Source organism: Parasteatoda tepidariorum, chromosome 8 (genome assembly GCF_043381705.1).
Source record: "Parasteatoda tepidariorum isolate YZ-2023 chromosome 8, CAS_Ptep_4.0, whole genome shotgun sequence".
NCBI lineage: Eukaryota > Metazoa > Arthropoda > Arachnida > Araneae > Theridiidae > Parasteatoda > Parasteatoda tepidariorum.
Window position 1 is genome coordinate 30,738,440 of NC_092211.1, and position 15,383 is coordinate 30,753,822.

The window sequence follows — 15,383 nt, forward strand, 5'->3', positions numbered from 1 at the left end:
TTAACAATAAAAAGTACTATACTGCTGAACGCAGAATATTCATTTCGGACGAATAATGGAAGACTCGTCTGCGGAAGACAAAACTTAATTCGTTTACATCCATCTTTCTTGTTTTCTGCCCTGGGTAGGGTTTATCTGATTAACAAAGCAATAAAGAAGATTAACAAATTTGTGAAGGGTCCGATTTAACGAAAAATTATTTTGTGAAGGGTCCGTTAACGGACCCAAATTTCTTTTAAACAGACCCCTGATTTAACTTATTTGCATTGTTCTGAATTGAAATTTTGGGAACATTAATTATAAGCAGCATATAACATCTATTATACATCAAAAGAAAGTAATATTGTTCTAATGACTCCTTACCGCCTCGTTTACCCGATACTGTGCCTTCTTATTAGCCACTATCTTAACGTATTAATTTATTATTTTGATAAAAATATTCAAGATAGATTTTCTTGTTTTGATTAGAATGTTTTTCTGTTAAATATATATTTAACTAACTAATTTGCATTGTTCTGAATTGTAAGTTTAGAAACAACATTAATTATAAGCAACGTACAACATTTATTATATATCAGAAAAAAGTAATATTGTTATAATTCTGGAAATTTGTTAAGTATTTATCTGGACCAAATAGCAGTTTGAGGTGAAAAATAATTACCTTTTATAAAAAGTTTAGGTGTATCATTTTAAAGTCCGTAGTGCTTCAATTATATTATGAAATATCTAATTGAAGGACTTGGAGTAATATAATGAGTTACATTTGTATACTGTTCAGAGAAAGGTCATCTAGTGGTAATTCCAGATGTTCGTTTAGTACTTATCTAGAAATAATAATTAGCAACAGTTTGTTGCAAAAAAAAATACCTGTATAGAAACAGTTTTTATCTCTACATTGCCCTTAGCTTTTCAATTAGGTTGTGGAATACATGTAATTGAAAGGGCTTAAGACAATATATTATTCAAAACATTTTGTTGTTTGTTATTTGAATTATTACGCTTTAATTTTTTTTTTTTTTAAGAATATAGGATGCAGTTTCTAATAGTTTTTATCTATTATAGATTTTTATTTTAATAGAATTGTTTCCTTTATTCTAAAAGAATTCTGATTTGTTATTAATACTATACCAACAAGTAGAAAGCTTAAACTCTTGTTTCTATAATTGTAACGATATCTAATATTATGATATGCTAAAAATAAAATGTCAAAATATTTATGAAATAATTTCTATCTATGTCAATCATGTCTATGTTAAGCATTGCTTAAAACTGTCTATAAAAATTATCTTACTTTAAAATATTTTGAGTATTATGAAAATAAAAATGTAAGTTATTTAATTTTTTCTTCGTTATTTTCAGAAAGAATTTTACTGTTAAAATTTTTCCTTCTTAAGGTCTAGAAATTAAATTCATTCTTAATGACTTAAATTTTAAAATATATTTATTTTCTTTCATCTCTAAAATAACGCTACAGAACGACTCTCTCTCTCTTTCTCTCTCTCTCTCTCTCTCTCTCTCTCTATATCTATCTCTNAATTCCTTATTTATTGGTTACACTTAACACCATATTCAAATTTTATCAAAAATTATAAATTATAATTAAATATTTAATCGATTATTATTTTTCATTTTATTACAAGTTAATTGGTTACTTTAATACTATTCATTAAAAATTTTTAAAAAAAAATACTTATTCCATTTAATTAAATTGTTTATATCAATCCTGCATTAAAATTTTCTATAAAATATGGAACCTAATCAATAAATAAATACAATTTTTATGTATTCAGTGGATAAAAGTTGAATTGTTAATGAATTTGTTTAAGTTATTAGTAATGTTTACAAAAGAATATTTTATTCTTTAAAAAAATATATATATAATGTAATTATTTATTTACACATAAAATCCTGAAAAAGATATTCAATAAATTCTATTAGTGTATAGCCTGAAGTATTTGTAGTTATCAAATTTAACCACGCCAAATAAAAGCCGCGTATGTTTTCTTAAACTTTTTCCAATCCCATGAAATTGTTTCATCCAAAAACATCTTACTGCTAATCAAACATTCGATCAAACACACATAAAACCTTAGAACTCCTTTAACAAAACATTCCAGCGGTATGATTTACGAGAAACTTATTTTATATTTATAGTCCTTGAGTGTGATTTCAAAGTGCTCCAGAAACTGCAGATATGAGATATCTATAGAGGCATAACACCCTCGAAATCGAATTTTAGGTATTGAAAAGGAAGATTCCGGCGAACGTTATTCTGGATTCTCCTTCGCCTGATATGGCCCCAAAAAGAACTTTTCCACATCCATTGAATATTCTTTCTATTTTTTTCCCACTACCAATTTTTCCCATCAGTAGATAGGAAAAATAAATATAAGCCGTTAAGGATATCAACTGTAAACAAGTTGAGAAAGCTAGGACGAAGCTTACAACTTTCTTTTTTTTTTCTTGGAATTCTCTTTTGGAACTAGACGAAGTCATTTCTTCCTTTTTTTATTTTTATTTTCAGGAAGACATTTTAATCTTCTTTATACCCCACTCTTCCGAATGAATTTCTTAGCTCTTTCTACATACCACTCCCACACCCCTTGGAAAATCCTCCTCCACCCCCCATTTTTTTTTTCTTCTCCTTTTTGTTCTATCTCATTTCTCGTGTATTTACTATATTCAGACCCAGCAACAAACCATTCGTTGTATAATTTATGTGCCAGGATTGGCTGAGAACCAAGAAAATACTGCTGCCTCCTGAAAGAAAAAAAAAGGAGAAAACGACAGAGAGAAAAAAAGGAAGCGAACTGAAGAGAAGGAAAACGATAGATGGAATCCCTGGATAAGGAATACAGACAGAGAAAAATATTAGCGCAAGAATGGCTTTTTTCTCCTCTCCACCCCCTTTTACCCAATACATATGAGAATATATATAGAAAAATACGACTGCCGGGATATGTTCAAACCGTGAACACATAATCACGCCAGAGTAACCTTCTAAAACCTATTCTAGAAAGGAAAGAAGATGTGTATGTGTGTACATATATGGGGAAAAAATGCTTTTCCTTTGTGCCCGCTATTCCAATAAGCTGTCGTGAGATGTAGGATGCGTTGGATCCCCAGACCGAACCCCTCCTGCAATCTCTCTGCTCACCCCCTTATACATTTTTTCATTCCCCTGGCCCCACTGCATCGTTTTTGATTCGGCGACGTTAAGTCTTTCTTTCTGGACTGTCCGGAGTTATTCTCTATATCTGCTTTGTTCCTAACATAAAGAACAGTGAGAGAGATTTATAGAACTGCTGACTGCCTCTTATCTTAGCTCTGCAATAGGCCTCTCTCCACATTCAGACGCCAATTTGGCGTAATTTTTCATTCAATCGTTTCTTTGGAATGGCTGCTCTTCCAATTCCTTTTGTTTTAGCCACACACATTTAGAATAGTTCTCCACATTATTACGATTTGAATAGCCGAGTGCATTTTATTAAAATGTTAAAACAGCAGTTATCCTATAGAGTACTGATCTCATTAATTTATGTACATCATTAGGGTTATGCTCGACAAGATATTTTGCCTCTTTCATTTTTCTTAAATTTAAATTAAACTTCTTAAATTATTCTAATAATTATATATATGGTTCGAATGATATAAATTTTAATAATTATATATATGGTTCGAATGATATAATGGTTCGATTTGCTTAAATTTTTTTATGAGTTTTCAATTATTGCTAGAAAAGAGTTTCTGCTTGCATGGATTGTGAGTTAATAGAAAATGTTCTTTAAATAAGATTTTCTTTATAAGGATTATGCTGAGTCAAGTGTTCGCTTTAAATTTTTGGAAGCTTAGCGCTTATTATTAACTAATATCCATTTATAATGTGAACGAACGACCTAAAGTGCCTTCCGTTTAGTTGAGTCGCTCAGAACTTTGAAAAAGTAACTAGTGTTTCCAAGCTTTCAGTTTACACCCCATTAGCCTGGCACCAGCTCTAACGCTCCCTCTCTTCAGAATCACTCCTCCATACTCAACTCTCGTGCCAAACCGGACGCTTGACCCTGATGGTCAGCAAGAGAGAATTGGACGCCAGTTCATTCCCACTTCTTCCCTCATTAACCCCTTTTCCACCAACAACTCGACGCTATGATGTGCGTGCATAAATCAGATGCATGTTTGAATTCCTCGCTTCACATAATCTTTGGCTGGAGTGTCTCTTTGCGAAGGGATTTGCTCGCCATGCAAATCTTCGTTTTAATCAGAGAAGAGAGGTCCATAGCTTGTTTGGGCTCAAAGCTTTCTGCGTGTGTCCCTATTAATGCTTCCGCTACGGCACTACAAGTTCGAAAGAGAGCCAAGAACCGGGTGGATTTCTGTCGGTACATTAACTCCCCCCGCACATTGCTCGTTTTGAAATTATTTCCTTTTGAAGTACCTGCGCATTGTTTAAAATCGGTTGGAGAGTTGAGTCACTCATTCCTTTCAACGAGATGCTTTAGGTGTAATTCGAAACGCTTGGGAAATAAATGATGTTGTAATTTACCACAATTATCGTGTTTGCCTTTTTTGGAGTGGCACTTTGAAGTGCCAAAAATTGAAATGTTTTTTTTTTTTAAATGTTTAAAAAATGTTTCTTAATAAATTAAAAAATCTGAAAGTATGACACGCTGGATTTTTAAGTACAGACGTTTGAATAAAATGAGTATAACCAATATTTCGGCAAACAATACCAGCATAAAATTATTTTCGACCCATTTTTGGGTTTACGACTATCAATGTTCAATTTCGCAATCTTGTAATTTTGAATCCAACCCAGAAGACAAGGGAGCTGCTGGATTAAGCAAACTAGCCTTTGGAAGACTTTTTAATGGAACTAATTACATTTGCATTGCATGAAAAGAAAAACTACGTAAACTTCTATAGATAGCCCAGTGGCATGAAGCCATTCTTGCCGACAGGCAACGCAATTTTATATTTTCTATTAACTGCCTTTTTTTGCCCTTTCTTATTTCAGTTTGTTATCACGTTCATTTCTTAATAAACAATCGCTCGTTTAGAGTTTTATTAGTAACATAAACGAAAGATCTTGTATTTTTTATTGCATTTGTTTATTCAAAAAATAATTTAAATATCGTCTAAATTTGAAACGGATCTTATGTTTATTAAACTGGGGTAGTAGAGCTAAAAATGAATGTTCATATAAATTGGCTGCACCAGCTTAATCCCATCAAATGTATTGCTTCATACGCATATAGTATGGAATGTATTTGTATTATTCTTTTTAGATGAATGTCATAATCTTTACCCTGTCAAAAATTTGTTTCAATAGTAGTTTCATTTCGCGTCTGTTATTTTTTTTATTTTATTTTTTCTCTCCTAATGCAAAACCTTTTTATGATTTTTTTTCTTACAATTAGTGATTAAAACTGGCTGTATACGTATAGGAAAAAAAATTTGGTTAATAAGTTTATACATGTTATTCCCTTCTGTATGTTAAAATCTGATTGCCCCTGTCGATTTTCATTTATTCGTGTGAAACCGATAGATGGCGCCGAACACTCTCTAGGTCCCAAATAAATACCATACACTAGAAAAAGATTTCTCCATCAAAGAAATAAGAAAACAAAAGAAATAAAGGGAAGAACAGAAGAAACTAAGAGAAATTTTTCTTTTTCCAATAGGAAGAATTTCTCAAGAGGGGAATGGAAACTGCCAAAAAAATAATAGTGTCACAAAGTCATTTTCCAGTAAATCGCCTGAGAGGCATTAAATTGTCCACGTTGCCTGCTAGGATGATGGTGGTAGCGGCAACCCAACCCCCGGTACAGGACCATGGCTTTTATACATTTTTTTTTCCTTCCTGTTTCTATTTTGTGTTCCGATCACTCCCCTGCCTTTTCTCTTCGTTTTCTTTTGTCTTTATCTTCAGACTCAAAGAAAAAGGTGCGAGTAGCAAATAAGAAATCGTACTATTTCAATAAAGACCCCCCTCCCTCCCCTTCTCGTTCAAATATACCCCTAAGAAAAAGGTCCGAGATTGGGTAGTGCCGTATTATTTCGTCCTGGTCCCTAAAGTTTAAATTGGAGACAGGTCATGTGAGTAGGAAAGATGTGTTACTGTGTTGTATTTTTTTTTTCTTCCCTCTCCACTTTTGTGCGAAATTTCCATCCTGCTCTTTCGTTTTTTTTTTCCTTCTGTAGAATATATTCTTTAAGTCCACCTGATACTTTCTCTGAAATGAGGTAGAATCTTCGTCGCTGTTACCAATCTTTCCACTTTTGATTGTTTATTTATTTGTTTTCAACTCCGTTCGATGCACGGATGGATGTACGAATATTCACTTCACACACACACACACACATATATATATGAATTTATCAAGNTATACAGGGGTCTGTTTAGAAGAAATTTGGGTCCGTTAACGGACCCTTCACAAAAAAATTTATCTTTTAATCGAACCCTTCACAAATTTGTTTGTCTTCATTATTGTTTTGTTAATCGAAATCGAATAAACCCTTCCCAGGAAGGGGGGAGGAAGAAAGACAGATGTAAACGAACTAAATTTTGTCTTCGGCAGACACTTCTTCCTTTATTCGTTTGAAATGAATATTCTGCGTTCAGCAGTACAGGTTAAATACCAAATATTTGTATGTAGCATCGCTAATTTAGTAGCTGCAATTACTATTTATTTTTTAAAATTTAATTTTTTTAATTGTGATTTTACAGTGTTGAGCATAATCTTGTATGTCTTTACAATTTAAAAACTCCTTGAAAGAGTTTTTTTGCAATAACGGACCGTATTTGCACAAATTCACAAAAGCGGACCCTGTTTGAAGGAATGTGATTTAACGTTTATTTTATATTCACAAATTACGAGTAATTTTTTCACAATTTTACAAAAACGTACCTTTCACAAAATGTCTGGACAGACCCCTGATCTATATATATTGAGTCACGGGGCCGTCAATAGAATTAGATTGTCGATTCTTTTACTTCACAAATCAAAATAAATTACCACTGGTCATATAAATTACCGTTGTGTGCTATAATTGTTACCAAATGATCGATGATTTATTATCACAAAGGTAATAAATTTTTTTACACTAACCCACTGAGCGTGCTTGCCAATACTATCTCCACCTAAAGGCCAGTTGATTGAAACTTCTGTAAATGATTGCCTTATTTTCTCTTGAAAGCCGAATAACTTAATTTTCAGATAACTGCTGGTTTTTTAAGCATCAAATCAGGATCATCCATCTTTTCATATGAGAGAAACTCGTGTATTTCAGGAATTACTTAATTTGTGCTTGGAATTGGGGTCTAAAAAAGATAAATGTACCAAAATTGAGCATGTCTAGAAATTGAGCAAATATGTGGTTCCGTGTTTCTGGCACCTGAAATTAGGAAATTTAGCGTGTTCGTACGTTTACATCCCACTCGTTCAAGTAGGGTGTGTTCAGCTTAGTGCAGTTACCGCAGCGCGATCTCGGTTCTCTACAGAGCTTTTACAGAACATACATATAAGTAGTTTGCCTAAAATAAGAACTCCTCCAGACATTCATCTGGACCTGTGGCGGTGACTATGGTAATGAGGTATGATTATTTCAAGTAGGGGTGCGGCGTCACTGTTTTAGAGTGGTTTCGGGTCTGGTCGGTGAGAGAAAGGGAATCTCTTCGGTTTATTGTGTTTGTCCTAAAGAGAAGTTACCCTCCTTTCTCGCCATTCTTGTTTCCATAGAGTCAGACGGCCTCAGACTTTGTGGTGGGAGGAGTTCTTTGCTTAGACAAGCAGTATGTGAACTTACAGGAATCTAAGTGATAGTGTAAAATTTCTCTGTTGTTTATATTTCTGCCAGCCTTTATCGGAAAACTCTGTTCCTTAAAAGTGTAATAGAATATCTGCCATATTCACGATTGCGATGTTTGAGCGTATCATGTTTTACAGCATATAGATTTACCGCTTTCACATAACTTTGCTCTCGTTCACGTACATATATATCTGAAGTGATCGAACAGCGCTGTTTGAAAAATCTGTGCCACGAGCATGCGCAGTTGGTTCAGAACCATACGTACGTGAACGTGCAGGATGGTAAGTGAAAATGCTAATTTTCTCTTTCTTATTTTATACTTGAGCAAGATAAATGATGTTTGCATTTTTATTGCACGTTTCATGACTGTCTTCAACTCATCTACGAGTTCTTTTATAAATCTGCTGCTCTGTATCAATGTCTCATTTTTTTAACTTAACCTCACCTACTCCCACTCATATACGTTTCTCGTTCGTTTAGAATGTGCACACTTCATTAAAATTTACGTTTAATACCCCTTCGAAAACTGATACCATCGATTAGTAATATAATTGTATCTTAAACGAATACTTTGAAAGGTTGCCTATTCACGCTATGGCCTGGTGCTCGCGTGGTTTTGGGCACTTTCCACAACCATCAACGATAGACCCCCCTTAATTGAATGAGAAGTTCTCTGAACATTATTAGGGGGTGAGTAGGTGGGGGGAGTGCGAGAAAAAGATCCCACATAAATATTAATTCCTGTTCTTTCACTCACTTTCCGTGCATTTTTGCAGTAAGCTTCTCTTGCACGCGATTTCCTCTTTTCAGCTGTTCGATCGCTTGTCCACCCCATACTATGGGTTTTTCGTGGGTTTAGTGCTTATGTTGTCTGTTTCTAAACTGCAGCATTGTTAACGCCGTGTTTTATTTTAGTTTCGGGTTGTTTTTAATTCAGATCGAGTTTCTTGTCAATTACTTTATCACTTTATGTTTCTGAGTTATTGATTAGACCCGATATTATAAATATGCTTTTATTATTGTATGTAGCTGTGGTTTTTCTTCCTGTTGATACTTCTGATAGAATTAAAAAGTTGATTTTAGATTCATTTTTTTAAGGATTATTATGTGCAATCAGTTCAATATTTCTTAAAATTGCTTTATTGCTCACATTGTTATTTGCTCTCTGCAGTAACATTTGGTGAAGATATTGCGTTGCATTTTGCACTTGCTGTTATTTTTATTGCTATTTAAACAAAATAGCTCATAATTCTGTCTTTATTTTCGTGTGACTAAATGTAACATTCTCGGTAAATTTTATGATAGTATTTTTTTCGCATGGATCAATCTCTACTTTTTACGATACCATTCTCAGTTGAATGGTTGGAAAAGTTTGCGTGTTTAAATTGAAGAAATAATTTAATGAACTCGAAACTACCGCAGTTAGTATTACGTAAATAAAGCTGTTTTTAGTGCAATAAAAGTATATAATTTATCCTGCTACAGTTTCTTTTAAATCACTTTGCACAATCTACTATTCTCAGTTCTAAATACCAAGACATCCCTTTTAAAGATTGCAATTCTAAACATATAAATCGTTTATGCAAACTGAGTTTAAAAAAACACGAAATTTAAAGTACTCCATTTAGTTGATCTTAAAATATTGAGTGAAAAAGCGTTTTTTAATACTTCTCATCGGCATTTAACAATTAAATCTAACCATTAGTTAAAACCTTTTAACAATTTCAATTTGGTCTAAAATTATCGATAAGAATATACCTCACGATGATAACTGATGATAATATATCAATTACAATATTATTTAAGAGGCTTTGAATTAACTAATAACATAAAATTATAAACAAGAATTTGATTAATGTTCATATTTTTAAATTTAAATAAAGTGTATTTCATCTTTCATATGCATATTTATTCTTTATTTCTTTTCTAGTTCTAAGTCTACGGAATACACAAGAAGAAGAACCACCTGACCCTCAGCTAATGCGACTGGACAATATGCTTTTAGCTGAGGGTGTTGCTGGTCCAGAAAAAGGCGGTGGAGCTGGAGCTGCCGCTAATGCTTCAGCCGCAGCCTCAAGCGGTCCTCAGTCAGAAAACGCAATAGAGCACTCCGACTACCGCGCCAAATTAGCACAAATTCGCCAAATATATCACCAAGAGCTAGAGAAATATGAACAGGTTAGTTATTTTAAACTTTATTTCTTGACTTGACTGTCAACTATTTCGATTTAATTACATCGGCAATATCAGATACTAAGGAAATATGGATTTCTAAAAACATAGCAATGTTTTGAGGAATATTCCAATGTATGTCATCTTACAGACATAAATAGGACCATTTTCTAACGAGAAACTTGGGTTAGTTTGCAAACTATATACAAAATTCTAAAGACCTCAAACTTGATTGCTTACAAAATCCCAAGAATTTTTTTTTTCATTTAACATAATAAGCAATGTCTTATTTTTCTATTAATTCGCAAGTTTGTTTTGTTGTACTATTTCGCTGTTTATTTGGAAAAAATTAAGTAAATTTAGTTTGTTTTTATGATTACAAATTCATTTAAATAAAGCTGAATGCAATCGACATATTCTGTTGGAAAATAGTTAAAATCAATAGTTTAATAACTAATTAATATTCTTATTCGTAGTTTTTTTTGCCTAAATTTTTTTATAGTGATTTGTAGATTCTTGGGGAATGGTTCTTCGCTGATTTCTTTCCTAAAATTTGGCGTGTTTTCCGCATTTCATTTCTTTTACTACAACATATCCATCAAGTTCAAGAAAAAGTTAACATTTTGGATTTTTTAAAGGTGAGCGACTTAATTCCTGATGCTGCCTCATTACATCACCGTCCCGCCAAGATGGTTCTCTCTCTAAACGATTCACTGAATAATTTCATTAGTCTACTGACTCGTAAGTTCTGGCAATTAAGAAAGATTCTCGCCAATCCATCTCACCCTTTTTTCGCCATCCTTTCATGCCAAAACCTTTTCTCCTAGTCTAGAAAGTCCCATCTCTTATGGATGCTGCTAACCTTTCTTCTTGTAAACAGGATGGAAACTCTGCTACTATTTCTATTTACCACGAAAGGAAATTAAGGCTGTATGCCTATGTATATACCTTTTGCTCACAAAAGGCACTTCTGGGGGATGGCCGAGGGGTTAGTGGAAAGGCAGCACCGCAATAAGGCAAGGCACCCAGTAATAAAGCTTGATGGATTGCAAACAGTAATTGCTTGGGTCTTAACTCTCTCGTAGCAAGTGGTCCAGGCAATTTGGTTAGCCCCCTTCGCTATTTAGCATACAAATTGCGCCCGGTGACGACTAATTACGAAAACTTTTGGAGGTTTGGCTTTCTGGATGGTTGGGAAAAGGCGGGAATGGGATGGACTATGCCTCGGATTCTGGTAATCGGTCTGACGTTCATATTTTCTGCTCGGATTTATAGCTGAAGGATGGGGATAATTCTTGAACCCAGGGTGATTCTGGGTATATAAACTCCCACTTTCGTATAATCCGTCAAGTGGTCACTCGGTGTTTGTTATTAACCCCTGGCCTGCATATTTTATGAGCTTTCTAGGTCCACATTCCAGTCTCTTGAATATGAAGTGATTAGGGTTTTTGACTGACAGGTACAAGTGAGACCAGCCATTGAATTTATTTAGACTTGATAGGAAGGTTTTAATCCTTAATATTTCTTTTCTCGTTTGCTTTGCCTTAATATAATTGCAAATGTATTTTCTATATTGTTTAACTTACGTGCCTCTTCACAATTTTTAAAAAAGCTAAAACTTAAAAATTATGGATTTTGAAGTTTTTAGCTTGTTGCACCATTTCGTTGTCCTTTTATATGTACGTTGTTCTTACACTCTTTTTAGTCTAACTTATGCTATTGTCTGTCTTTTTTAATTTTTCTTCGTTGATTTATTCCTTAATATTTTTTACTGTGCCTTTTTTTTCTACACAAATTTAAAACTTGGCAATATAATAATAAGCCACATTTTCAACTAGTACAGGAGAGCGTTTTTGAAGACACACTATTTCGGTGTAGGCAATTATTTCTGTGTATTGTACTGTTATCCAGTGAAAGTTCCAGTAACTTCTACCGTACTGATACTGAAAAGAAAGAGACAGTTTGTTATAAAAATGTCATCTTTGAAAAAAGTGAGGTTTATTACTACTTCACCCCAAGCACTTCTATTGTAAAATTTCTTTGAATTGAATACCTATATTCTGATTATAAGAATAACTAAAGTGGCTACAGTAGTAAATTTATTTCTGAAAACAGAAAAAATAGTGCAGGTATTTGAAGAGCAATCAGTTTAACATTTTTATCTTTTTCATCAAATAATTACTTGTTAATTTCTCCTCAAAGCAAATAACGAAATTCTGTAAATTAGATCTTTAAAAAATGCAAACACTTCATCATACTTGATAACATCTCAGCAGGCTCAGTTTTCACAAATGTGTCCAAGTGCAATAACCCTTCTTTTTAAAAAAAAATTTCGATGGAGTGAACATAGGCAACAACAAAAAAAAAGGCAACTTCCAAGATTCTGTTTTGACATCGGGAGACGGATCACATGTTCCATGTTAGACAGTTCGAGATTTGCCTTGAATCGAGGGTTTTTGTCAGATCCGCCAACTTGACAAGGAATGGTTCGTCTCCTCCATTCTCGCCAAGGGGTTTCTATTTGGTGAGTGAGTGGGCTCATTCCAACATCTATCTGGCGCGTCCAACTGCGAGACGACTCAGTGTAGAAAATAGATTGGAACTTTCTGTCTTTGGAAGGATAATCCGTCATTTCTATTTACTTGAAGCAGTTGTGCTTGTTTTCATTCAACTGCTCGTTTTGTTGCATAATGTGTGAGGAAAATTGGCTTTGTAATAAAATTTGAGTATGAAAGTTGAGATTTCAGTTAAAGTTGATCATATGCTTATTGAAATTTATTTTTGGCTGAGGAAAATTGGGTTTTTCATTTCAGAAGGAAGTCTATGATACCATTGTTTATATTTTGTTTAGTTTAAAAGTAATTTTAAACACATCTGTCCGAATGCTTCTGTATTCCCAAAGATCACGCAATCTCAATAAATAACAAAGACGCCATTAGAAAATGAAAAATAATGTGCTCCTCGCATATAAAAAAATAGGCAACTTTCTTCAGACTGGAATAAGAAAATCTGTACATTTCAATTCTACTTCCCTGTCTTAAAACTAAAATCTGGTGTTTTCTAGATTAATTTATTTTTAGAATCTTTGTATATTATTAGAATCTGTGTCAAAAATGAAATATACATTTTGGGCGTAATGTAATATTTCAACCAGGAAGAAAGAAAAAAAAAGTGTTTAAATTCTGATCTCTGTTTGAGAATTAATGATTTTAAAAAATCCATTTTGAAATGCTGGATGAAGCTTGAATATGTTTATAATAAAAGCCACCCACCTCTTCGTTAATTCTTTGTCGTTTTTTCAACCTTTCATGTTATTAATCCCGTCATTTCAATTGTGACAATGTGTTTATTTTTTACTTAATTATCGTTTTCATTTTCGTTGACGATTTTTAAAATATACATTAAGAGTGGTGATTACTGAACACCGTGCATATGTAACTACTAATAATTGTATAAGTTTACTATTGTAATACACCGTATTTTTTAAGAAAAAAAGCATTTCGCCTCTAGTTTACAATAATCCTGAAGCTAGAACTATATAAAGCACTTAGCATTTTTGATATCGTTATTAATTTATTTCACGCATTTATATCACATTTTGTTGTTGCTATCTAAAACTTTTCTTTAATGCTCCACGATGTAAGAATTAAATATGAAGGGGAAAAAATCAGCGTTAAACATTAATCAAAGCTTGTGTTTTATATGTGCGGAATATAATAAATATTTGTTCTTAAAAAAGTTAGCGAATATTCTCATTCTCGATATTCTATTAGTTTTATTTTATTCTGGTTTTAGTGGTCATTTTTTTTCATAACTGTTATCTTTTTCCACAAAAACAAATGAACCTTTTCAAAGTCGTTCTATTCCTTTCTCTAAACACTGCCAAATAGTAAATTTTGCCTTCTCTCATAGCAACCCCCCTTGAAATTTTCCCAAGCTTTTCAATAAAGAAAGATATAACTAAAAAAACAAATGAATAGAGAACAGGAATGAAGCATTATATATAAAAAAAAGCGAATGCAGAGAACGCCAATCAGGACCTAGTAATTATGAAAAGGATGGTCCCTCTCCTGTGAAGAAAATGCTGAGATAATCGAATTCCAGACGCGGTAATTAGAACAGAGCAGAGTAGGGGCTCTTCGGCTTTTACCTCCCTACTCAATTAGAAATCTCCCCGACTTTAATCTATCTCCGTCCTCCGATATATCTATAAAAGTATAGGTATATGTATAGATATATACTAGATGTATAGGCTCTTCTTACTTCCACTATTTCGTCAGGTTTCAACCTCTAAGCTTGCCTTTTAATTCCTTCTACCAAAGGAGTAAAGCTATTTTTAATTTTGGTTTGCACTTTCCCCGTTCTGGAAAGCAACCCTTGTCTCATTGTGTGTCAATTGTTATCTCAGAAAATGTGGAATTCTTGGAAGAATTTTCTACTGGCTTTAATTTCTTTTTTTTATATCATAGTATTAAGCGTTTTTTTATTGATTTTTTTTTCTCATTTATTTTTATCGTAATTGTATTACACCATATTTTCCTTCTTTAATTTTTTTTTTCTTTGCATATTTGAAGTTATTTTGTGCATAAATGTATTTACTGTAATTCACTCGTTCGTTGCTGGAAATTTTAAGGCCATAAGATAAGTTTAGCAAAGCGTTTAGTTTAAATAATGCCGTTCAAATTTGGAGCCATATAATATGGTGTTAAGTTTAACCTTCTTATCGTACTTCTTAAACTTGATTTCGCGATATGCAAAATATGCGATAAACGATATGTATGAAATACGATACCATAAAATTGCTTGAAATTTTGAGGAGTTTAGATCCATAATGCTGTTCAAATTTGGAGCAACCGTGATTTGCTGTTAGGTTGATTTGCTTATTATCGTACTTCCTAAACTTGATTGCACGATACGATAACTCAACAAAAATGGAATACTTGATTCAATTTAACTCTTTATTTAGGTTGCGGCTAATTTGTATCGTATTATGGTTCAATGTATCAATGTCAGGGTTCAACTTAGAATTAATTTCTCTATGAGTGTCTATTCTAAAAGGAAAAGATTGAAGTGAACCCTTCCTATTTCATTAATCTTGTCAATATCAAGCTAGTATTTTGGATAATTTTCTGAAAATTGGCTATAATTATGTAAATGTTCAGTATGTTAGAAGATGTCTTTATTACGTTATATATCATAAATTAGAAATATTATTTGGAGGAAAAAAAATTTATAATTTTTTAACTTATGAAATCTTAATTTCTCCCATACATCTCTTACCACCTACCAATAAAGAAATATAATAACAAATAAATTCTTTCTAAAAACCTGTACTTTTTTTTAACAATTTTTCAACGTTTATCTTTTAAAATTAACACTTTTGGGCAGTTTCTATGTATTAA

The 15,383-nt window shown here is 32.8% G+C and overlaps 1 protein-coding gene across 7 annotated transcripts in view; it reads left to right on the top strand.

Annotated features, from left to right (window-relative positions):
- Positions 1-15,383, top strand: part of LOC107439046 (homeobox protein extradenticle) — a 315,422-nt gene that overhangs the window by 235,638 nt on the left and 64,401 nt on the right. For all 7 annotated transcript variants that reach the window (XR_006224678.2, XR_011637542.1, XM_043039033.2 and 4 more), the window contains one exon: positions 9,740-9,987. Coding sequence is in view for 5 of the 7 variants with exons in the window: in XM_043039033.2 (XP_042894967.1) it covers positions 9,740-9,987 (248 nt within the window). In the remaining 2 variants the exon portion in view is untranslated. The remainder of the gene's footprint in view (positions 1-9,739; positions 9,988-15,383) is intronic.